The following is a 27,125-nucleotide window of genomic DNA, read 5'->3' as shown; positions in this document are numbered from 1 at the left end:
CCATCAACTCGTCATTTACATCAGTTATAACTCCCAATGCCATCTCTCCCCCCTCCCCCCTCCCCATAATAGGCCCCGTGTGTGATGTTCCCCTTCCCATGTCCAAGAGAATCACTCCTTATTAAAATCGACAGACAAAGCAACTCCAATCCTTCACGTGAAACATGTTAAATGTCTCTGCATCACTCTAAGGGAGCTCCTCTCAATGTCTAATTTCAATTCTTCCACTTGAGATTTGTGATCTTCTTTTCTCAGCCTGTCCTCAATGTAAACCATAGACATACCCTCCCTGCCCGCAGATATTATACATCATCTGCACAAATCATGTGACAAGACCTGTCCCACCAGTCTTGATCCAAGTTTAAAACCTATGTCCATTTTATTTCGTGATGCTTATTTAGGATTATTAGCATTGGTAAATAATACTGTCTATTAATTTTGTTTGAGAATAATAAAGAGGGTTTAAAAATAGTGTTGTGAAGCACAGGTTTAGATGGAGGGCCGGACAGGAGAAACAAACAAATATCTGGTGGGAACACACAATGAGGTGGGTGGAAAGTGAGACCTGGAAACAAGCCCAAACAAAGTACATAGAAATGCTTAAAGATCAACTGTCTTTGTTTAGTCCTTTTCTCTAGGCAAAAATGCCACACAGGTGTTTGTAATGGTTCATGGGAATTAGCCAAATGTGTGGAAGAAACCAGCGCTCTGCAGTAAGACAGACATGCATTCCCACCCTGGCTCTAGACACCTCTTATCAGCCATGTGATCTTAAACAAGTAATTTCGCTTCTCTGAATACTGGTTTCCACATTTCTAAAATGGATATAATAGAGGAAACATTGCCAATTGGCACTGCTGACTCTTAGAGCCTATCACCATGTCTGGTGTATCACAGGCCCTTGACAGAAGTTACTTCCTGCCTTCCTGCTTCTACATTTTGCCTAATTTTCTAGTATATCTTAAAAGAGGAAAGCCCAGACAATAACTGTACTAATTACCTATTGCTACATCACAAATTAGCATCAACTTAGTGGCTTAAAACAACACACATTTATCATCTCGGTCTCCATGGTCAGCAATCTGAGCAAGGCTTGGATGGGTCCTCCGCTTCAGGGTCTCCCTAGGATGTAATTGAGTTGTCAGCTACAGCCCCATCTGAAGGTTCAAATGGAGAAGCATCTGCTTCCAAGCTCACAGGGTTGTTGACAGAATGCAGTTTCTCAAAAGCAGCTGGACTGAGCCCCCAGTTATTCTGTTTGTTGGCCAGAGGTCACACAGGCCTTTCCAGCATGGCAGCTTGCTTCATGAAGCACACAAACCAAGAAGACAATAGAGTCTGTTAATAAACAGAAATCAAACTTTTTGCAGCCTAATGAATTCACTCTCCCTGATGATCTCTGAGCCAGAACATTGGTCTCCTTCTGCCTTCAGCCTCAGACTGGAACTATACCAGTGGCTCTCCTGGGTCTCCAGCTTGCTGACTGCAGATGGTAAGACTTCTCAGCCTCCTTTATTGCATGAGCCTATTACTCATAATAAATCAATCTCTCTCTCAATCTGTGTGTGTGTGTGTGTGTGTACACAACTGACCCTTCAACAACACAGGTTTGAACTGCACAGATCCACTTAAATATAAATTATTCTGCCTCAGCCACCCCTGAGACAGCAAAACCAACCCTTCCTCTTCCTCCTCCTCCTCAGCCTACTCAATGTGAAGATAATGAGAATGAAGACTTTTATGATGATCCACTTCTACTTAATGAACAATAAATATATTTTTCTTATTAATAATAATATTAGAAAATAGGCAAAATAAAGGAGCGGGAAGGCAGGAAGTAACTTCTGTTTCTCAGTAACATTTTCTTTTCTCTGGCTTACTTTATTGTCAGCATACAGTATATAATACGTACAATAACATACAAAATACATGTTAATCAACTATGTTATCAGCAAGGCTTCTGGTCAACAGTAGGCTAGTAGTAGTTATGTTTTGGGGATATCAGAAGTTACACACAAATTTCAACTGCATGGGGTGTGAGGACCCCTAACCTCCATATTGTTCAAAGGTCAATGGTATCTATCCTATTGGTTCTGTTCCCCTGTAGAACTCTGACTAACACAGATACTAAAAAAACAGAAAAGTTATCTCCAGGGAGAAGAATGAAGTGATGTATAAAGAGAACCACAGAAAAGATCATGTTGCCTAGGAAGAAGAAGCATAAGGAAGTGGCATATTCTTATAGTCTCTCAAAATATCTGGCTATACATCCTCCTGTTAGGTGCCATGAGACACCCCCTGAGTTTGTATAATTATATCCCCTTTTACATAAGGGAGCACGGTGGGTTTCAGGTACCTGCAAGACCAAAAGTCTTGAATAAGGTACTTGGGGAATCAATGTGTTGCAGTACAAAGCACTGATCTCCTGCTCTGCTCACCATAATGCTACCAGAAACAAGGCTCTCTGACATCCCTACGTACACAGTAAGATGTTTAAGATACAAGACCGTGGGGTCAGAGCAAACCTGGATTCAGTTCCCAGCTTTGCCACATACTGGCCATGTGACCGTGGCTAAGTTACTTCATCTCTTCAACACTTCATTTTCTTAATCTAATAATGCAGGGGATCTCATAAAATTCTCATTTATGAGAATTAAGGAGAAAATGAGCTCCAGGGCTATCATAGAAGGCCTTGCAGATTGTGCCCTCGTCATGCAGCCAAGCAACTGAGCTCAGTGCAATGGCTAACCCAGAGTAAGGGCTCAGAAAGTTAGCCATTACTCTATTTTTCCCTTTCAGTTCTAATTGCCTACCTGACTGCACCAAAACCACTATTTTAAGCAAGTTGCGAGTGGCACTTTTAACTCAAATAGACACAAACACCTGCAACAATTTAATTGGCAGTGGTTTCTCTGCTTCAGCTTGCTGTTCTTTTCAAAATAAATATATACCAGACACTACACCACCACACATAGTACAAATTCTGGTAGACATAATGTATCTTTCAGGAAATCATTCCCAATTGCCAAGAACCTAACCTTTTGAGGCAATCTCTGCCAAAAAACAAACCAATATCCTATGGAAATATTTAGGGCTGTGAAGTCAGCGCAACATGGGGTAAAAAATACCCACCTCCTGCTGGGTGTGCTTGGGCAAGTTTCTTAATCTTCTCAAGCCTCTCTGTTCTCTTATTTTCAACGGGAATACCTCACAGGGTTATAGGGGATTAAATTAAGATATATAAAGCTAAGCACAGCTCTAGAATATATAAAACGCTAAATAATTGCTAGCTGTTTTATTTTCAACTCTAGAATAACCAAAAACTTGTGTGTTTTATGTAACACACTAATAATCACTCACTGGCCCCAAGAAGTAATTTTGCTATTAATTTATATGAGCCTAATCCTTTCAAGTAGGTTGAATGACTTGACCTGAAGGCCGTTAAGACTCTGAATCTAAATGTAATGAGACTTTCCCCAAGTGTCAGGTGACCTGACATTCTGGTTCAGCCAGGATAGTCCTATGCATAATTATTAATAGGGCCTCGTTTAAGTCCTGACAGTGTCCTAGTTTGTATAACAAATTATATGATCACCCTACCTAAATAAAGTAAAATCTTTAGATGGGAGATACAGATTTAAAATACTTTATTTCACCTCAGTGCATGTGTACTGTGGTTTATATTTTTTCTCTTAGTTTTTGGAGTAAACTGAAAATATAGAGCTTTTAGGATTCTAAATTCATATATCAAGTAGCTTTTCATACTGCCTAGACTGGGGAGTTATGACTAAGCTGTAGGCCTTTATTTCAAAAGACAAGTCACAAGACTGAAGATGGAAGTGGAGCGAGGCCTTCTTGTGCAGCGCAGTTGCTGTGGTTTTTAGAGATCTATACTACCTCACAGGGATGTGTAATCAAGAAATGACAACCCTTTACCTGCCCTACCAGTTTGCCACTTAAGATACATTTTCCCACCAGGCATGGTGGCTCATACCTGTAATTCCAGCATTTTGGGAGGCTGAGGCAGGAGGGTCACTTAAGCCCAGGAATTTGAGACCAGCCTGGGCAACATAGGGAGAACCCATCTCTACAGAAAAATAAAATAATTAGCTGGGCATGGTGGCTCATGCCTGTGGTCCCCACTACTCGGGAGGCTGAGGTGGAATCATCACTTGAGCCCAGGAGTTCAAGGCTGCAGTGAGCTATGATGGTGCCAATGCACTCCATCTTGGGTGACAGAGCAAGACCTTGTCATAAATACATACATACATACATACATACATACATACATACATACATACATACATAAAATGTATTTTCGTATTTATCATCTAATTTCAACCTCAAAAGCAAATGCCATTTTCTGTTCCACCATCTTACGTGTGCCAGAGATTTCCACGCAAGTGGGTGACTACTTGACAAGTCAATCCACCTAACTCGAAGGTTCTCTGATGCTCACTCTCCTCCCTACTTAAGATCCCCAATCTCTGTCTTTCTCAGCTTCTTGACTCCAAATTTCCAAATGCCCCCATGAATCTGAAAAACCTGGTGCTTGGCCTTCTTGTCCCATTTCGTACCCTGCCCTGCACCTCCGTTCCACCTTCAGGCCATAATGTGCAGCTTTGTTCATCAGCCTCATGAAACCAAAGAAAAGAGCATGTCCTTGCACAGGACATTCTCCTACTCCAGGACATGTGGCCGAGTCTGCCTTTTGTCTAGACTCTGCCCATTTGTGAATGAGGATAATACATTATCCCCCATCTTCCAGATGAGGAAACTGAGGCAGGAGGCCTGGTGCCTTGAAAAGGTCACCATAGTGGTAAAGCCTGAACTGGACAGTGGGTCTTGGCTCCAGTGTCTATGTTGTTTCCCTATAGCAGTGCTTCTCGAATGTCACTGTGCACTTGCAAGGTCAGTTACATAATTTGTAGGGGCCAGTGCAAAATAAAAATGCTGCGTCCCTTGATCAAAAAGCAAGAAAGAAGCTTTTTCTTTGCTTCTTAGGTCTCTCTCTCTGGACTTGTTGGGGTGTTTTTTCATTTGCTACTTAACATTGATTGGGTTCCTTCTGCACAGGGATACTCTCAGAGCAAGTGCAGACCCCCAAAGGTGCCCAGAGTCTCACTGGCAATTGGCCACATGGGGCACACACACCCCACCACACCTTCCTCACACCCTCCTGCAAGGCCCCATCCCTGCCAGAAGCAGAGGGTGGCAGTGAATACTGGGTGGAAGTGGAAGAGTCAGTGGTCATCCTGGCACGGGATGAGACCACGCATTAACTGCTCCAGTGTCCCATGGGACTTCACTGGCAAACAACAGATTCAAAAACAAAATCATTAAGAATGTCAAGAAGGTGACCACAGAACACTAAACCCTAAGCACAGGGCACCCCTTCTGAGTGCAGGACCCTGTGAAGTGACTACTTATACATCCACGAAGCCAGCCCTATGCACACGAATCACTTGGGAATCTTGCTAAAATGCACATTCGGATTCAGGAGGTCTGGAGTGGCCCTGTGCATTTCTAACCAGGTCCTGGAGGAGGCTAAAACTGCTGGTCCTCAGATTATACTTGAGTAGCAAGGTCCTACACCACACGTTGCATTTTGTAACTTGTTTATTATGTCAGATCCAATTACAAACTTTTTACGACTTTCATTATTCAAATAAGGCAATCATGAAAATAAGCACTAAATACAAGTCACCATCCATTGTGTCTTTAAAACGTGACAAGTCAGAAGTAGCAAATCTATTCACATTCATAGTATCTACCTGCCTGGGTTTACAGACTTCATATAGATAAAGGTATGGAAAGGTGCTTATGCATATACCAGTGTCACTCAGGTGGCCACACAAAAACGGCTGCCTAACTCCTCCCGAGTAGACAATGCTCTCCGTGCTCAGAGGGGCCAACTGTTGAAAACTGTCAAGGAGAATTTTCAAAAACAGGAGTAAGTGCCCATTTCCTCAGCTCATGGATGGAAATGACGGCTAAATGGTTTGAGTTTTTAAAAGTATACTTTTTAAGGAATGGCAGTACCCTCTATTCTAATACAGAGAAGGAGAAAGATTTCTCCGAACTCCTATAGCAAAAGATATAAGACTGTTGGATCCTATTCAATGTAAAACCACACAGCACATAAAGAATGAGATTGGGCAAGGCATGGTGGCTCACACCTGTAATCCCAGCACTTTGGGAGGCCGAGGTGGAAGGATCATTTGAACCTAGGAGTTTGAGACCATCCTGGGCAACACAGGAAGATCCCCTCTCTACAAAAATTAAAAATATATATATATATATATATCCAGGTGTGGTGATACACCCCTATGGTCTCAGCTATATGTGAAGCTGAGGTAGGAGGATCACTTGAGCCCAACAGTTCAAGGCTGCAGTGAGCTATGATCGTGCCACTGCACTCTGGCCTGGGAGACAGAGCAAGACCCAGTCTCTATAAATAAGTAAGTAAATAAATAAACAAATATTTTTAAAAAGAATGAGATCACCAGCAACCTGAGCCTTGGTGTCTTCATCCCATAAATGGGGCCAGTTACACTTGCCCCATCTCACAGGATGCTACCTTTAATCAAATCACATGAGATAATCAACATGAAAGTTTGTGAACTACAAAGTACTCTGTAAGTCCAAGTCCTTTAACCACCTTAGAAAATGCTACAGGTTGACCAGGAGCAGTGGCTCATCCTTGTAATCCTAGCACTTTGGAAGGCCGAGGCAGATGGATCACTTTGAGCTCAGGAGTTCAAGCCCAGCCTGAGCAACATGGAGAAACCCCACCTGTACAAAAAATACAAAAATTAGCCAGTGGTAGCAAGAGCCTGTGGTCCTAGCTACTTGGGAGGCTGAGGCTGGAAAATCGCCTGAACCCGGGAGGTGGAGGTTGCAGTGAGTCCAGATAGTGCCACTGCACTGGGCAACAGAGTAAGACTGAAAGAAAAGAGAAGAAAAGAAAAGGTAAGGGAAGGGAAAGGGGAGGAGGATGGAGAAGGGGAAGGGGAAAAAGAAAATGCTATAGGTGATTAATGAAAGTCCCATTTCAGCTTCATATCCTGTAGCATTTCAAGTGGGGAAGGGTATTAACGGAGTAGATTATTTTAAAGATGTAGTTACAAGACTGACAAATCCCCTTTTATAATTGGAACAAATCATGCCTGCGATTGAGTAACACTTGGAAATCCATCATCAATTTGATTTGTACACGGCATCAATAAATCATACAAAGTGGACCCTGTGTAGCTCAGAGAGTAAACAAAAGTAAACATTGTTTTTCACCTGACTTGTTGGCGAGACAAAATGAAAACTCTGGCTACTTCAACTGGAATAATGCCTTTGGTCTTTGCTGTTTGGTTATTTTTGGAACCTTTTATGGAATATTAACTTTATTTGCTCTAATTCTGCAGGAAGCCACATTGCAAGTGCAAGAAAATATAAATGATTAAAAAGCAGAAGTGAAAAAAAATAACCAAGGATTTCGCCCCAACTTTCTTTAGGTGATACATTAACCGCATCTCTTCAAAACTGTGGGACCCCAATTGTCACTCTTATCCCAGTTCTAACATGGTTGCATTCAACACAGTACACACACCAGTGTTAGCAGACTTTTTTCATTGTCTGTTGTTTTCCCAGGGATAAACCTAAGGAAATACTTTTCCTAAGTATAGGAAAGTAACATTTTAAATCAGTGTCAGTATTGTAAAATTGTATGATGTAAAATGTATGATGTGGCAGTGAGAAAAACACACAGCTAGCTAACCCACTGACCAAGCAAGCTCTAACCTAAGCTCTAGATTAAAACCAGTTGAAATAGCCAACCACAAGCAGTAAAAAATAAACATGAAATTTGATGTATTATTTAAAGTGCATTAATTTTTCGACTTCCCAGGTTCTCACGATACATTATCTTTCTTAAACCAGGACTTTACAAGAGACACCAACCTTAAGTGACACAAAAGAGTTTTTTAATCCCAATTAGTTTGGTGTCCTCTGTTGATATTACTCTGTCTTTTTTTTCCTGACCAACAATAATGAGTAACCCACAGACACTAATGAATAACTAACTCTCTTTGTCTCCAAGGACAGCAGAGCCCAGCAAGAAATGTCAGAAGCCCTGAAGTAAAATAAAACACTCTTCTAATGAAAATCTTCCCAATTATATACTCCTCCGGGTACTACAAATGTAAAATTGTCTTAAATATTTAAATAGTTGTGTCAAATGTGCTTCAAGTGGGGATCATAAAACTGATTTCCCAGATGCTTTGAAAAATGCATTTCTACCAGTCTAATTACAGTGAGTAACTGCTGGAGCAGGAAGTAGGGGAAATACAATATAACTGGGATCCTTCACACACAAATCCTAGCGGAGCTAGTAAGTTGCCAACTACACCCTGTCCTCCCTGCTCACCCAGTGGCTCAGATAAATAGGAACACATTCACCTCCCCTCATTAAAAATTTACATGTAGTAAGTGATCAATTTTAAAACTAATTTCTATTGTCTTAGACACATAAAACTAAAAGTAACTCTTCTTTGTCATAGAGCAAATAAAAATATACGAAGTTTCTGAAAACACGGACAAGTGTGCAGTAAGAGAGTGTGAGGAAGAACTCAGTAACATTGTATTTTAATTGGAACTCCCTCTCTTTCTCTAATATAATTCCTAACTTTGTCCGTGGAAAGGGCTTACAAGCAACAACATCCCACAGTCAACAAGAACACCCTTTCCACCAGTTTTCCAAATATTCCCCACTAAGAGGGACTTGAGCTTCTTGGGAAAATGCATGATTCCAGGTCTGGGGCATGCAAGTACAAGTGAGCCTAGAACATCTTGTTATGCCTGTAAGCATGGAAGTACTTAATGGGACCATGTCATAAAGACACAAGAATTGACTTCAAGGTGCTCCTACTGGTCAAATTTGGGACAATTTGAGCGTCACAAACAATAATGATGGTAATGAATTATAGCACACTAATTTTAAAAGAAATTCATGAGTGATTCCGTAGTGATTCACAAAAAGAGAAGGGAGACAAGATCCTCTCTCCAGAAGAATACCAGTTAATAAACATAGCAGGAATAAAAGAATCAGAAAATCACCACTATGCAACCAACCATGTAAAAACTGATTCTGACAAGTATCATCAATGGATGCTATGAAAGACTGTTGGACGACAAGATATTTGCACAAGATTACTTACACATTTTGAAAGAAAATTGTCCTTCACAATGCAGAGATCTGGTGACACCACCTTAACCAGGTGATCAAATATACCATTACAAATACTAGGACGAAGCAAAATTCATTACTTCTGGGTATAATGCAATGGGTGGTACACAAATCACCTACATAGTATTCTTGTCAAAAATATTTAATCTGAATCCAATCATGAAGAAATGATCAGACAAACCAGAGTGTGGAAAAAGACAACTCACCTGAACTCTTTAAAAATATCAGCGTGGCTGGGCACGGTGGCTCACACCTGTAATCCCAGCACTTTGGGAGGTTGAAGCGGGTGGATCACGAGGTCAGGAGTTCAAGACCAGCCTGGCCAAGATGGTGAAACCCCATCTCTACTACAAATACAAAAGTTGCCGGGCGTGGTGGCAGGCACCTGTAATCCCAGCTACTCAGGAGGATGAGGCAGAGAACTGCTTGAACCCAGGAGACAGAGGTTGCAGTGAGCTGAAATTGCACCACTGCATACCAGCCTGGGTGACAGAGCAAGACTCCATCTCAAAAAATACATATATATATTTATATATAGTTATATATTTTTGTATTATATATTATATACATACATAATATATACATATATATCAGTATATTTTTTCATGAAACACAAAGAAAGGTAGAGGAACTGGAAGAAAAAAAAGAATAATAACAACAAAGGACACCAAACTAATTGGGATTAAAAAACTCTTTTGTGTCACATAAGGTTGGTGTCTCTTGTAAAGACCTGGTTTAAGAAAGATAATGTATTGTGAGAACCTGGGAGGTTGAAAAATTAATGCACTTTAAATAATACATCAAGTTTCATGTTTATATTTTACTGTTTGTGGTTGGATATTTCAACTGGTGTTAATCTAGAGCTTAGATTAGAGCTTGCTTGGTCAGTGGGTTAGCTAGTTGTGTGTTTTTCTCCACTGCCACATCATAAATTTTAAAATACTGACACTGATTTAAAATGTTATTTTCCTGTATCATTCCTTTACTTAGATTTATCCCTGGGAAAACAACAGACAATGAAAAAAGTCTGTTGAAGTAGGCTAAAGAGATATGACAACCAAAGGTAATACAGGATTTTTGATCAGAAAGAAAAACAGCTATGAAGGACATTTGGATAATAAGTGGGGAAAGAAAATAATTTATAACATAATATTAATAATACAAGTAGAATGAAATAAATAATATAAAATTTAAATATGGATTACAATTTATTTATATTTGAGGCATAAACATAAATATATATTATATATGTATTGTATATATAATATATATTATATATGTATTGTATATATAATATATATTATATATGTATTATATACGTGTTATATATATATCAGCATATTTTTTCATGAAACACAAAAAAAGGTAGAGGAACCAGAAGAAAAAAAAACAGAATAATATTAACAAAGGACACCAAACTAATTGGGATTAAAAAACTATTTTGTGTCACTCACTTAAGGTTGGTGTCTCTTGTCTCACTCTGTCACCCAGGCTTGAATGCAGTGGCACAATCATGGCTCACCGCAGCCTCAAACTCTTGGGCTCAAGTGATCCTTCCACCTCAGCCTCCCACACAGCTAGGTCTACAGGCACATGCTAACACACCCAGCAAATTATTTTATTTTTTGTAGAGAGAGGGGTGTCACTTTGTTGCCCAGGCTGGTCTTGAGCTCCTGGCCTCAAGCCATCCTCCCACCGTGGCATCCCAAAGTGCTGGGACTACAGGTGTGAGCCACATGCCAGCCTGGACTGTATTTTAAATGTAACTATATATAAATAATACTTTGTATGAAAGTTAAATTCCTTGGTTATGATTAATATATTTTGGTTATATAACATAAAAGACACTGGCTTAGGAATTTGGAGGTGAAATGTCACAATGTCTGCAACTTATTTTCAAGTGGTTCACCTTACTTGAGAGAGCTAAAAGAGGCAAAATGCAAAAAAAAAAAAAAAAAAAAGCTAAATACAGTATAATACAACACAAAACAGCATAAGGCCAGATCAAACTTCAAAAAATGATGAATTCAGCATCAAAGAATGAATTGTATTTAAGAAATAAGTTATGCAATGATTGGTTAATTTAAATGGGAATAGCTTGGCAGAGCATCTGGGAAATGTGTTTGAAGAGGAACAGATCTAGGAGGAGTCCTTCTTTTTATCTTTTGCCTTTTGTCCTGTTCCTTCCTCCTCACTCTTCTCAGAAGGCAGACTAGATAGCTGGATCTGGAATGAGGCAGATGTGCAATCTAGAGGAAGACTAGAGAAAGCTCCATGATCTTGGACCAGAGAGAGCGGAGTGGCCAACCACTAGCAGCAAGCACCTACTCCAGCCTTCTCTGTGTAGTAAAAATAAACTCCTACAACAAAAGTTCCCCAATGTTCTCAGTTCATGGCATGCTCAGTGTTTCAGTAATTTTTTCACGGTACCCCTAGGCCAAAAGAAACACCTACGGTTGCATTTATCAAGTAGTTAGGTGTAAACAACTCAATAACATGTATGTACTAACAGCTTATTAGTTGTTTGAAAAAATAATACAAATAAATTAAAAGAAAAATAGTATTTTTATTTCATTCTTAAATAACCCCAAGTACTAATGGGATGTGTGTTAAACTGTGCACTCTAATGCTTCTCAAACTTGGGAGTAAGATTGGACACCATCACCCATTCCACGTTGATTTCACTCAGTATATACTCTTTTAAAATTGTGGTAAAATACATACAGCATAAAAGCGATCATCTCAGTCATTTCTAAATGCACAGTTCGGTGGCATTAAGTATATTCACATTATTGTGCAACCATCACCATTACCTATCTCCAAAACTTTTTGATCTTCACCAACTGAAACTCTGTACCCATCAAACGCTAACTCCTCATGTCCCCTTTCCCCCAGCTCCCAGCAACCACCATTCTTTCTGGCTCTATGAATTTGACCATTCCAGGAACTTCATACAAGAGGAATCATACAATACGTGTCCTTTTGTGACTGGTGCATTTCATTTAGCATAATTTCCTCAAAGATCATCCATGTTGTAGCATGTGTCAGAACTTCCTTTCTTTTTCAGGCTGAATAATATTCCATCGTATGTATATACCACATTGGGTTGCTTCTTCCTTTTGGCTATCATAAATAATGCTGCCGTGGACATGGGTGTAAAAAGTACTTGCTTCTTCTAAATTACAATTACTGAAAATGGAGCTTCTCAAAGATATGATGTCACCAAAAGGAACATAGTGCAATTTACTATTGAAACTGTCAACCTCCTCAACCTAGTAGTTTGACCGGTATCCAAAGGATACCATATATCCCTGTTTCCTTCTAAATTTAAAATACCCTGTGACTCCCCAAGTTCACAGTGGCACTCCAGTGACCTTAATACACTGTTTGGGAACCACAATCTATGATGTTAAAGCCACTGTTATTTGAGTTTTCAACTGAGCAGAACTCAATTTTTAAATAATATAAACATTAATATCAAATGTATACTTCTCATGAGCTTTCCATCAAAGATTCTTCAGTCTTCAAGTCAGATGCTTGTCTGTGGAGCAATTCTTAGGTAACTTAAATTCTACGTATACAGCTCTATTGCTTCCCTAAGAGTTGCTATAATCATTTTCAAAGCTTAGAAAATGCATTTTCTTAGCTACCATGTAAACTGTACCTTGCCCCAAAGCAATGATACTGCTTTGGTTAAAATTTATGTGTCAAATTGACTGGGCCACTTGGTGCCCCTATATTAGGTCTAACATTACTCTGGGCATTTCTATGAGGGTGTTTTTGGGTGAGATTAACATTTAGTCAGTACACTGAGTAAAGCATATTGCACTCCCTAATGTGGGTGGTTCTCAGCCAATCAGTTGAAGTCCTGAATAGAACAAGGTTGACCCTTGCCCCGACAAGAGAAAATTCTTCCTGCCTGATTGCCTTCCAACTGGGACATTGGTTTTTTTCTTGCCTTTGAATTCAAACTGAAACATCAGCTCTTCCTGGATCTTGAGCCTGCCAGCCTTCAGCCAGGGACTACATCATGGGTTCTGCTGGTTCTCAGGCCCTCAGACTCAGACTGCAATGAAATCATTGGCTCCCCTGGCCTCCAACTGACTGACTCTCCCTGTAAATCCCAGAACTTGCCACTCTCCATAATCCCAAGGGCCAAGTTCTTATAACAAATTTCTTTATATATACATATATACACACACACACACACAAATATACACATGTAGATATGTATCCTATTCATCTATTTCTCTGGAAAACCCTAATTAACAAACCCACAAGAGTCCCATGTTCCATCAGTGTCCTCAAAATGGATCCAAACTCCTTGGCACATCATTCATGGCCCTTCCTCTGGCTTCTGCTGATTCCTCTCCAGCTTCATCTCTTACCATGGTTTTCTGTACCCCTGTCCATGTGGAACCAAGTGGAAGTCCATGAAATGCACCAGGATTTCTCCCCTCCAGGTTTTGAGTGCATTTTTCTCCCTTCCCAGAATAAGTTCCAGACAACCCCCTCCATTCACACATATGCGTGCTCATACACACATACACACGCATACACACACACACAGGACATGCACTTTGCATGACTGCAAAGCTAGCTCTTCCCCTTCCAATTATCTGCCTATATAGCACAGGCCAGAAACCCTTCTATGTGGCCATATCATTCTGAGTGTATCCCTACTGGAGTCCTTACTGTGCTGTTTCATTTGTTTTTGTTTTTGTTTTGAGATGGAGTCTTGCTCTGTTGCCCAGGCTGGAGTGCAATGGCACAATCTCTGCTCACTGCAACCTCTGCCTCCCAGGCTCAAGCAATTCTCCTGCCTCAGCCTCCCGAGTAGCTGGGATTATAGGTGCCCACCACCACACCCGGCTCATTTTTGAATTTTTAGTAGAGGTGGGGTTTCACCATGTTGGCCAGGCTGGCTTCAAACTCCTGACCTCAAATGATCTGCCTGCCTCAGCCTCCCAAACTGCTGGGATTACAAGCGTGAGCCATCGCACCCACCTACTGTGCTGTATTTTAACTGGCCACTTGTTTGTATGAATTATCCAACTCCTTGAGGGAAAGGACTATGCTTTATTGGCTATTGCATCTCCAGAACAGTGGCTCACCCACAATATATGCTCAATAATTATTTGTAGAGTAAATGATCAAAGTTCAAACAATCCTAGATTACCACCCTCAACCAGTTATTGGCTTAGTATAGGAATTGTCAACCAAGACCTGGAAGAAATGATACATTCAGCCACTTCTCGTACCATCTAGACCACTGATGGTATCTAAGCTCCAAAGCTAGAGGTGATAATAATACAGCTGTCCTCCACCCATCATTTGTGCCTATGCATGTCACAACCATGCAGATCTAGGACGGACACTGTAAGCTAGGAAGCTGAGCAAGAAAACAAAAAGCAACAGGGAAGGGAATCAGGAAGCAGCACTACTTCTGACAGGCATTTCAAGGTGTATCGACCCTGAGAATTCACTAGCCCTTAAGCAACTGAGGTTTTTTTTAAAAACATGGCTTTAATTACAGCCACTTCTGACTGCCATCAAAGTTAGTATTCCCAAGCTCCTTACTGGCTGGTGCCTCTGAAGTTACTTACTCTTTCTAGACCTTAGTTCGCTTATCAGTTAAATAACCACAGCATACAACTCAGTGCTGTTTGAGGAATAACTGAGACTATGTATTGGAAAGCACTTAACACGGTGCCTGACATATGCTGAGTTATGATACAATAAAGGCAAGTTATTAATATTATCACCATTATTATTGTCAGTCAGGATTGCAAACATATGTACATATAAAAGTAAGCTACAGTTCACTAGTCAAGCATGAGCTAAAAGGTTTTACTGGGCCTCAGCCCCTGAAAATCTAAACACCTAAATTTAACATGAGGGAACTTAGCTTGCCACGCCATGGACAGAGCAACCCGACAATGAGAAACCTATTTTGGATGCAGCCCCAGGAAAACTTTTTCCCATACTTATACTAAATATCAGTACCTCTAAGAAATAAAATGATTCAAAACTAATCTAGACCAAAAAAAAAAAAAAAACAGAAGAAGAAGAAGAAAAATAAATAAATTAAGGCTGGGCACGGTGGCTCATGCCTGTAACCCTACAACTTTGGAAGGCCAAAGCGAGCAGATCACTTGAGCTCAGAAGTTGGAGACCAGCCTGGGCAACATAATGAAATCCTGTTTCTAAAAAAAAAAATTAGCCAGGCGCGGCGGCACGCACCAGCTACTTGGGGGACTGAAGCAGGAGGATCACTTGAACCCAGGGGGATGAGGCTGCAGTGAGGCCAAGATCATGCCACTGTACTCCAGCCTGGGTGACAAAGTGAGATCCTGTCTCAAAAAATTAATTAACTTAAAAGGCGCATGTATGTTTAGTGCTATTGTTTTTTTAAAACCTGCCCATTTACACCAATTTCTCCAAACACAGAAATACACTGACACTAAAACAAACAACTTTTTGGCTACTTGCCTGATAGGAATCATTATTCATCTTAATTAACTGAATGAGTGGCTATTCTGAAGGTTGCTAGTAATTCTATTTGGTGGTGTAAGCATTTTTAACATAAACATTTAAGATGGAATGCTAAAAATACCTTAAGGAATATATAATTGTGCTATTTTATACAGCAAAGCTATATTTCACGTGGGGTACATGCTCTTTCTCTAAATACATACATCATCTACAATATAACCTCATTAATTCAACATCAATTTCTAGAGATAGTGTGTCATTCAAATAACCTGCTATTCACCAACAATTATTCTTTAATTTAAAATATATGGTAATTCAAACGCTACTGAATTAAAAGCACATTCTCTCTGCACTTAAAATTGACCAGGTTTTCTAGTTCTCCACAAGCACCAAATACATCTTTTCATTATTCCCTTCTAGCTTGCTTCCCTCTTGCTACTAGCTGTATTATAAAAATTACAGGTTTTGCTCTTAAAGTAATTTTTCTTATCACTGATATGTACTGATTCCTCATTTTATTGGCTATGAAAATTTCTCCCTTTTTTATCACTTTCTTTCTACACTGAACTTTTAGCACTGGCATACAGTTCCAGTCACTCTTCTTGTCCATGGCCTAGAGCATTCAGCCCCCAGGGAATCAGGACAGAGCTACACGTATCTGGAGGGCAGAATCTTGCTAAACCAGCATTTACCCTTCTACCACAACCACCCAGCCTGCCTCCCTATTTCTTATCTTTCTATCTTACTGTTACTCTGTTTCACAGTCCCAGGAAATGTCTCATACTCAGTATTTACCACTGTGGTCCCTTCCCCTTCAATACGTACACACCCACTCCCTTACTGAGCAAGCTATATATCATTATGAGACCATCAACTTTGACCCTGACACTGAATCATGTATTTTTCCATAGGATTTGCTGGCAGAAAATGGGATAGGGGAGAAAAAAATTGTTTCCATTTTTAAAAGATCCCAAAAAGACAATCCTACCTTTCCCAGGATTTGGAGGAAAAGGGCTTCCAAACTCCTGCTGCTTTGGCTTTAAAGTATGTGACCCTGACATGCCTCCAGCCTGGGTGACCTGGAATCGCAGCTTCCCATTGGTGAGCATTTGTCTCCTGGGGCTTAAGGCAGGCAGATGGATGGGGCTCTCAGCCACATTGTTCTGAGGAGCCATCCCTCCTCCTGAGGGCATCTTGAGATGGAGGTTGTTAGCAAGGCTTCCCATAGTGGGGCTTGATGTGCTGCCACAGGGCGAGGGGCCAGGAGTCCCGGAGTGGGCTCGGATGGCAGGAATGCGGTGGCCACTGACCATCCTAGGCCCCTGTGGGGTTCCCGATGTCCGGTGGAGACTCATGCTGCATGATCTTCCATTCATTCTGAAAAAACTGTGGCCAAGATGGTCAAATATCCAGTGTCACTAATGACTCCTTTCAGGCAAAGTCCAATAAGTTATCCATGGTGTGGGTTATAAGCCTGTTTAAAAAAATAAACGCAGGCATTTTTAAAAGCAAAAATGAAAATAAGATACGGTGAGTTTTTCAACCTATATATCACTCACATCAGGAAGAAAAGAAGCACTCTTAGCAAGATGGCCTTTTATGTAGAACAGGGTCCTCAAATACATGGCTCATTGGCAGGCACTCTCCCCTTCTGCATTCACGGTGGACATGGATTATGGATCACTGCATTGTTTTGTTTGCCACTGAGCCCTTCTCAATACAGCGCTCTTGGCAACTGCAATAATCTACTGGTGCCAGCTTGCAAAACAAAATTTATTTTGCTCTCTAGAGGATCTTTCCATACAGTTCATTTTTGCTACAGCGGGTCTTGGGAAACCCAAAAGCACCACCTACATGAGCTGTGAGACCAATGCTTCAAAGTTCCAGTCAACAACCACAAAGCAGACATGGCTTCTAAATGAGACTGTGGGGACACTAAACCATCTCTGATTTTCACTTTAAGAGCTATCTTTTCATAGTCCCTAGATTCGAAAAAGATAAACACTTAGGCCTGGGAATACCACAAAATTTTCATATATCCATATATTCATATATTCAAATATACATGGCAGCATTAGGGTATTGGTTCTATAATGATCCTGAGTTATGGAGATTGGAAGAGAATCAACACCACGATACTGTAATCATCTACTAAAATCCTAGAAAAGAGAAGGGGTGTGCAAAACGCCATACGGGGAGCATGATGAGAGACGGTCCCTTCTAAAAGTGACCTGTCCAGTATGTAGATGATGCATGACACTCAATAAATCTACCATGGTTCCATAAAGCTTCCTAACATTAAGGAAGCAGAACGAGAACCAAGAGAAGTACTGAACATGATAGCAGGATATCATCATCCACCCACGTGATGACGCCGGGTTGTAAATTACTAAAGAAGGCCCTGCCCTCCCTTGACCAATAGCTCCCCAAAATGTATGCAATGAGGTGGTAAAGTGTCATGGTTGTGCCACTAGGCCAAATGTATTATAGACACTGTCACATCTGTCTTTTAGAGATGACAGTCATGGAAAGAAGCCAAAGCTCGACAAACAAAGGAAATAAGGACTGAGTATAAAGCAGGAGTGACCAGATATCCTCAAATGGATGATCCTTACTTTTTGTGTATGATCCACTCAAAGTGTTGAACAAACATTTTTCAACTCAACTTCCAAATAAATTACTCCATGAATAATTGAGAAAAGGCTATCAAGGAGAAAAACTTTTTGTGAAGAGTTTATTTTTCTTTTTATTTTTAGAAAATCAAAAATATCTAATTTTAACTCAAGCACTATGCCTTCTGCAAAGTTTCCTGTGTGTGCCTATGTTGAGGAAATTCAAAAGTAATTAACAATACAAAATTTAGAATGTTTTCTTCATTCTTAGTAATTCTCTATTTTCACTAAGAATTCCATCAGTTTGTGACATTTAATACTATCATGCCATCTAGTCCTGGAAAACACTCAACCATATTCCTCTAAGTCAGGTCTCACTCCTGCCCTCTTCTCCCATGAGTACAAAGCAGGAGTGACCAGATAACCTCAATTCTTACATTGGAAAAATTCCAATGCTTTTTATGGTACATTTATGTAGGAGAACTCCTGTGTGTCACCAGTCAGTATGCTGATCCATTCATTGGTAGATCATGAGCAATAGTCATTTAATGTCTCTGTACTTTGCCAGTAAAATTGGCCATCTATTTTCCTCTCATTGATAAAATAGTGTTCTCTGAGCACTCTGAACCCTGCAGAAGAAAGCACTTATTCAGCAGAAACCACCCCCCCCGCCAAAAAAAGGCAAAAGAAATATGTCATATTAGCCAATTTTTTTAAATAAAGAATTGTTCAACATGACTGGAAATATGAGTCAGTAAGACCATGGTCCAAGTGACAAGTGTCTGCAGATTTTCAGACTGTGCCCATTTCCAGGTTTTCAAAAATAAGGGAGTCATTTTTTGGCAGCAAGATCATATACGAGCAGGAATTCTCATCAAAAACCTGGATAAAAACACATAAGGAGGTACTTAGCATTAGGCATGATCATTAAGAAGGTGAGTTTCCAAGAAGGAAAAATAATTAGAGCACTGAGAACTTAATTAAGTATCAGGCATTCACACCTGCCTGTTTTGCAATGAATATTTTTTTTTTTTTTTTATAAACTACACCCCTGTTTTAAATAGTTTTAGGTTGAAAGTAAGAACAACAACAAAATGTACTTAAATTTTATTCCCAAGAAAGCAACAGCCAGAAAGTAAAGTGATTAATACCATAAAGAAAAAACCAATAGGCCAATGGCATGTGAGCTGAGCAAAACCAGCCTCAAGACAAAAATAAAAGAAATTAAACATGAAAATATGGCTAATATTTCACTTTTCACATTAATTACGCCAACAGATTTCTCAAACATTAGATATTAGAATGTAAAAATAAATTTCATCTATTTATATAATATTTTGCATACTTTTTAGCTAGGCCATATGATCAAGATATAATTCTAAGGCACTTGGTAACAAAAAAGGGATAAAATGCTATTATAACTTTTAAGAAAGGCCCTCATAGAATCTGAGTGAAATGGCACTCAAAAAGTCAAGATACCCGGGTTCTACTTCTGACAAATCATTTATAACTTCTCTGGACTTACAGTTTTTCATCCATAAAAGGTTGAGGAATTTGGATCTATTCACTATGGTCTCTTGAAATTCTGTTATTCCAGGCAATTTAGAAAAGAAAGACTATCAAGAACACCCATTTGCTATACTCAAGAATAAATATGTAGATTTTATATTTATGGCATTTAAATCTGGAGGGTAGACATGGAAGCAAAAAACAATAGCATTCTCTACTACCCCCATCAAAGTGAAAGCTGATACAAAGGCTTGCCCATCAGCAATGCGTCTATGGCAATGCTAAACATGAAGAATACATTTTGTCAAAAAGGTAAAATCACAACTAATCAGTGTCAAAAACTTAACTGACGGGATTCCATTGGAAGAGCACCTTTCTAGTTAAAAATCCAATCACAATATTCTGGTCAGCATTTTCTCCTCTGTTTTCCATCCAACTACTCTCCCCTAGGCTACCAACAACAAAAACAAAAGAAACAAGAAGAAGAAGAAGAAAAAGCAAGGAGCATCCAGAGGTAAAAATTTAGGATATTTTGAATCTGACATAGTGACATATTTAGAGTTTTAATACTACATTGGTTCCTACAATGAAAATGTTAATTCTGCCAATATGAGTCAGCATGAAAGTTAATAAATCTTTCCTTTTGACCACTTTCAAACTCTTCGAACACACCTCTGTAAATCAGGTCAGAGAGAAAATTACTTAACCCCTAAGGAAACTAAGGCACAAAACCATTTCGTAATTCCATGAGTTTTCTGAAAAAGCGTGACTTTAATCAAAATATAAAATCATGACTTTACCTTCTACCCAAGGCTCCAGGCACTGCTCATCATGGATTAAAAGATTAAACAAACGAAAAGCAATGTTAACTCATCCATTCCAGAAAATTTCAAGAACACGACTTCCACAATGCCTATTTACAGTCAAAGGCCCTTTCTTAGTAAATATCATTAATAGACTCATCTAGAGTCATAATTCATCTGATGAGCCAGTTAATTATTAATTTTCATACATCATTTCATTTCCTTAGGCTACATTTAGCCTTTGTTACATTTTCCATTTCTTATGCCACAAGCACTTCTTACTCTGCATAGAAAACCCGATAATGAGGCACAAAATACTGGCCAGCAAACAAACTGCTTCTGACTCTACTTCTTATGTATCTGTCTAAGCTATCTACAATAAGAGTTTTTATTGATCCTTTTTATTTTTTCCCTTCGAGTTCATGACTGTATAATTTCATTAATGCCGCCTTTTCAACATCACTGCCTTGATTGTTAATAGGCCCGTGCTATTCCCATGGGCTTCTCTTGTTACAGCTTTTGTAGCCAGAAGAATATAGAAATGAAAAGCCTATTGATAGAAAATATAAGTTATTCTCATGCACGGCTGCAGTGTGAAGCACATTTTGCAATTCAATCAAGGACAGATAGAGCTGAATGTTCTTAGATCCTAGGAGTTCATTTAAATAAGCAGAATGTACCTTGTCCTAACACAGGTGACTGACTCCTCAGAAAAGATTGTATAAACAAAAACCAATCATGTAAGTCATTTTATTGGCAACAATATAAACACAGCTATATTAGATGTCACCAATAAATCAAAATTATTCTTGTCTGCAATTTTAACAAGAGGAAAGTGCAAACATGTGCCTGTGAAACTGGAGGATATTATAGAGGAAATACATTGGATGTGTACAATATTATTTCTCCAAATTGAAACTGGAGGATATTATATCATGATATGATAACCCATAACAAGGTAGAGTTTGATCATTTCTGTGGTTCCATAACTTTATTCATGAAACTAACAAATTCATAGAATTTACAACGGAAGTTACACAGAAACATAACTGAGGTAATTCCTCATTATTGAAATGTGGAGGAGAAAGTTAGGGAGGTTACACCTAATAACTATTATGTGCAGACCTATTCACTTGGGTACTCCCAAGGCCTAACGTTGTAATTCTAAGAAAATGAATATATTTATTCTGAACACCAAGATGTACAAATGTTACTTAAGCAATATAATCACCAATAAGACAAAATAAAAGAGGTTTCACTTATGAGTTATACCAATTGAAAAATATGAATACAATTTAGTGTCCTCTGCAGAGATTCTTCAAGACCATTCTTCCAAAGACCACTCAGAAAAGATAATGTAATGAACATGAGGGAGCTCACCTAATAGAAACTCTGACTTTATCTGTGAATTCAAACCCTTTGCTATCTAATTAGAGCTATACATGTTTTAACTTTTCATTTTTATATTTTATAAAATGTTCTCAAAAATTAAAATAATCTTTCCTAAGTTTATAGAGTTAAAGGACTGGCCATATCACTTTAAATTTAAATTAATGGCTATGACATTCAAAATATGAGTAGTAAATATGAACAGGACACAGAAGAAAGAAAGAAGGAGAGAAAAGAAAGGGAGTAGGAAAAAAAGAATGACCACATCCAATTCAGGAATTTATACTCTTAGTCAATCCTCATTTAAAAATCAGAAGCAGCATTGAGAGCCTTCCATACAATGACAGTGGCTACAGATTGCTGAAGGAAATTCAGGACCTTCAGGAATATACTGCTGGAGGGCAGTATTAAAAGTTCAATAACCTCTCTTAGAATCTACTTTCCAGTCTTCAGTGCATCTATATAACTTCCATATCCTCCTAGTTTACTAAATGTCACTACTTTCAGTAGTAATTACTTAGAAGTGTTTCATTTACTTTGCCCCAGTCATTAACTCATCAATGAGTACAGAAAGGTATAGAGAGCCATGGTCCTACCAAAAATGGCAAGGGAGAAGAGGAAAATTAGGGATTTTCTTGGTCAGCTATAAGAAATCACACAAAATGAAAATGAACTTGGAACCAAAAAGATTTTTAAGAAAAACATAAATAGGTTCAGAAAGTACCATGTCTTGGGCCCATAGGCTATAAGTTCCTACATCTACGTTCAATGAAGTATTCATTTTAAAGTAGTGTCTTTCAAACTGGATTGCAATTCACTGGTGGTCCATGAAATTAATTATTCAACAGAGAAAGCATTATTTAATGAAATAGGACTACTAGAATAAAACAGAAGCTATTGGAGTACATCAAATGTATTAATGGTGAAGTATCTGTTTTACTTCAGTTATTTGTAGGTATACCTATCTACCCATTTGTATGCATACACGTCTTCTGGGTAAGACAAAAAATAAATTGTAGGGTGAGTCACAGTCAAAACAGCATAAAAGTCACTGTTAAAAAGCAGTGGACTATTTGGACTATTTGTCTACCCAAGTACTTACCAAGAACAGCTGGAGGTAGAGACAGAGTTGAACAGTCAAAGTAAAATAAATAATAAAATATAGCTGGAATGAAGAACAGAAAAGATTTAAGGGTTTGACATTTTTGGCTTTATAAAACATAAGGATTCAATGATACAAACCTTCATTCCTACCACTGCTATCTTTCACTGTGCAGTAAATATCAATTGATCAATTGTGCTCAATAAATAATAATTGATCAATCAACTGACAGAATCAGAATCAAAATTACCGAAAAATTTGAATCTTCTTCATTGCAGTGGACAGGTAACTTTCCCTGGAATAAAACCCCCCTCTTACACTGCTAAAGTGGGTAAAGTTTAAATTAACGCACAATGTCTTTGAGAACTGAGTCTTTCAAAATGTGTTCTTAATATGAGTTAGCCATGAGATTCTGAAAAGAGGAATGTGAAATGGAAAAATGAACACATTCCCGATGATGTCACTGCTGAATTAATTACCTGAATTGCAAAGAGTGAATAGCACATGGCCAGGGTTTGAGACACAAAGGCTTCTTCTTCAGAAATATAAAAGTAAAATAACTGGCTGGAGATTTTTCTTTCAAGGAAAAAAAAAAAAAAAAAGCCCATCCTCACACAAGAGGGTACATAAGGAATAAAATGTGGCAAATGAAAAGAGCATTCATTATCCTTTAGTCTGTATAACTAACTACTTAGTCCACATGACTAGGTATTTGCAAGGCTAAAGATCACAATCCTTTAAAAAGGGTAACAAACATTTATCTATGGAAGATTCTAGAAATAAAATTTATCACTCCCTAAACCAAATACTCAGGCATCTTATTGTGTTCCCATCACATATGTAACTGAGTGATTTTTTTCCTTCAGCATAGTTATTGCTTAAAAGTGACCAATGTAACTATTTCTGGCTGTTGGTAGACAGCAGTTTTACAGAAGTTAAATTATGTTCACTGACATCACTGCGGAAGTATGAACGTCCACAACAATGACTAGGCCCTTAACCAACATGACAACATATTTATTAAAAAGATTTTTTGAAAACCTCTGTGAATGACTCAGCCAAGTTACAGACAGAAGTGGAATCTATCGGTCATGCTGAAAAGGTTGGGAAAATATTAATCCATTTCTTCACACACAAGAATAACAAGAATTCATAACTAGCCCTAGCATCTGGTTGGTTTTCTGTGCACAATATTCAGCAGGCCTACAAAAGAAATTTGATGGAGCTGGCTTAGAACTTTAGAAATCACTGGTATTCAGAAAGTCTGATCTCCTTATCATGGAGCATAGGACAGGTTATGATCTTTCACTGTGACGTCATCTGCCCATCTACAGCTCAGCAAGGCTTGCTGAGCCTGAAGGAGCATGCAGTCATTCTTGTTCCTGCTTTGAAGAGATCACGTCAGACAAGGATGGCCCCACCAACTTTCCTTGACTCAAGTCTGCCCTCAGCTACTGAGAACCTCATAATTCAAGTTTTACAAATTCCTTGATTTTCTTCCCAAAGTGGAACATGATTGCATCTTTGTTTCTGTTAATTCTACAAATTGCCTTAGAGTCCAGCTAGATGGTCTTTCCCCTCCTCCTTTATTTTGCTCTCTTTTCCCCCAAATCCAGATGCTACTTACCCTCTAAGCCCACTCCAAATACCCACTTTAGGCCCTCCTTGATCCTTTTTTAGTCTCTACAAATCTGACCTGTAAAATGGGGATAATGTAATGCTACTGTGCATAGTTCATAACATAACAGAATAGCAGGCCAGGCACGGTGGCTCACACCTGTAATCCCAGTACTTTGGGAGGCCAAGGTAGGTGGATCACCTGAGGTCAGGAGTTCGAGACCAGCCTGACCAACATGGTGAAATCCCCATCTCTACTAAAAATACAAAATTAGCCGGGCATGGTGGCACATGGCTGTAATCCCAACTACTTGGGAGGCTGGGGCAGGAGAATCACTTGAACCTGGGAGGGGGAGGTTGCACTAAGCCGAGATTGTGCCATTGTACTACAGCCTGGGCAGCAAGAGTGAAACTATGTCTCAAAAAAAAAAAAAAAAAAATTACACAAATAAATGAGAATCCACATCACATGCTTAGCACACTGTTCAGTACACGAAAGGATCCAATAAATGTTATTTTACTCTACACATCTCTCTTTCACCATTCATAACTTTCTACACTGCATTACAGTTATTTGTCCGTGTTTCATTTCCGTCTAAATTCTAATTTTATCGAGTTCTGGGGTTACAGATAATTTATCTTTGAACTTCCCCCAGCCCTTACATGTACATAGGTTGTTTTACACCTATATATTTATATTTTTCACCATACATTTATCATATATTTATGCTACATCTATATATTCACATACATTTATTCTATTTACATTGTTCATTCTGTACACTGATGTTTCATACTGAAAAACATGGCATAAGTGAAATACACAATTATACCCCCACATCTATAATTTATTGCCTGAATAAATACAAGTGAGGTGTGACCATAATCATGAATCCCATGGCTTATGGAACCAGTTTAATTACAGTTGCAAGTTTCCTAGTCTATTCCTTTCTCTACTAGGAAAAAGTAGCACAGAAATTCTATTCCCTTTTCTGGGCAGGCATTTTATTCTTGCCTTTATCTTGGCCTACTGGTGAACAATGAAAAATCCCAGCTAAAAGTTGCAAATGAACAGTTCAGTACTGAAACCAGGCACTTTTTTTATTATTATTATGGGGGTTGCTGCCCCTCATCAAGGGACTGTGAAATACACTCTGGGTTGCCTTAGCGGAAGGAACTCCTCTGAATTTTCCTGCTCACCTACACTGGTGTCACATTAGACATTTCACTTGTGTCTGTTTGGTCTCCCTAACCAGACTGTCATCAGAATATAAATATGGCTTCAGTTTGGTTAGTGTTTTTCCTTAATTCTATCACATTAAGTAATGCCTCACTAATTTCTGCAAGCCAGACTGTTTCCATCATCTTTAAAGGGGGAGTCCAAATTATTTGACCTAATAAAAGGTTGTTGTGTTGAGCGAAAGAAGCCAGACCCAAGAGTGCATATTGAATTATTCCATTTACATAAGATATTTTTTTTAAAAAAAACAGACAAAACTAACATATCTGTTAGAAACCAGGGCAGTGGTTACCTTAGGCAGAGGTGGTAACTGGAATGGAGTGTGAGAGATGTTTCTGGTGTGTTAATAATGCTCTGTTTCTTGATCTGGAGGCTAGTTACGTGGGTGTGTTCCACTTGCCAAAAAATGCATCAAGCTTAAGATAAGTGTGCTTTTCCATAAGGATATCTTATTTTATCTCAATAGAAAATTTGGCTTTTGTGTCAACTCTGCGTCAAGTAAGTGGGAAACTACAAAAGCTGGGGACTTGGGCATCTTTTAATCAAACTATGTATCAATGTCATTTCAAAGGTTTTGTTATGTGTGATCTTCCTTGAATGAGAATGGCAACAAGTTTTTTTTATCACACAGATTTCCTATGTGTCTTTTTTCTGCAGTCCTGATACAGTCTATGAACCAACCAAACTTAGGGAAAAGTAAAACAGTTAAGTCCTGTATTTCCACCTTATTTACAATATAATGTACCCTACAGAAAATAATCACAGAAACACAGAAAATGACTTCTCCAGAGATGAGAAATGTGCACGTGATGCCACTTTCTCAGTTATCTCCTTCCAGAAGTACATCTTCTATAATCTGAGAGAAGAGTAAATTAACACTCCAACTCCAAAGATCAACAATTATGATATGAGAGAGACAACAGTGGAAAGAATAAACGTCCTTGGGCTTACTTTACTAGGAGGAAAGAACAGTCAGAGAAAAAAAAAAAAAAAAGACCAGAACACACTGAGCTCTCTTCTGAAATGGCAGAAAGACCACTTTCCCCTGCATAAATGAAGGCAGGGCTGATACAAAACATTATCTGGCTATTATTTAACCTCCCCTACCCAGCCTATTTTA

General features: G+C 38.9%; 1 protein-coding gene across 1 annotated transcript in view; it reads right to left on the bottom strand.

The window, feature by feature from the left end:
• GLIS3 (GLIS family zinc finger 3) overlaps window positions 1-27,125 on the bottom strand; it is a 484,272-nt gene that overhangs the window by 453,276 nt on the left and 3,871 nt on the right. The window contains exon 2 of the mRNA XM_011937348.1: window positions 16,722-17,207. Coding sequence (XP_011792738.1) covers window positions 16,722-17,109 — 388 coding nt within the window. The 5' untranslated portion in view covers window positions 17,110-17,207. The remainder of the gene's footprint in view (window positions 1-16,721; window positions 17,208-27,125) is intronic.

The sequence above is a fragment of the Colobus angolensis genome, unplaced genomic scaffold (genome assembly GCF_000951035.1).
Source record: "Colobus angolensis palliatus isolate OR3802 unplaced genomic scaffold, Cang.pa_1.0 Scaffold162, whole genome shotgun sequence".
NCBI lineage: Eukaryota > Metazoa > Chordata > Mammalia > Primates > Cercopithecidae > Colobus > Colobus angolensis.
The sequence above is the reverse complement of the archived record's forward strand: the minus strand, read 5'-3'. Positions and strand labels throughout refer to the sequence as shown.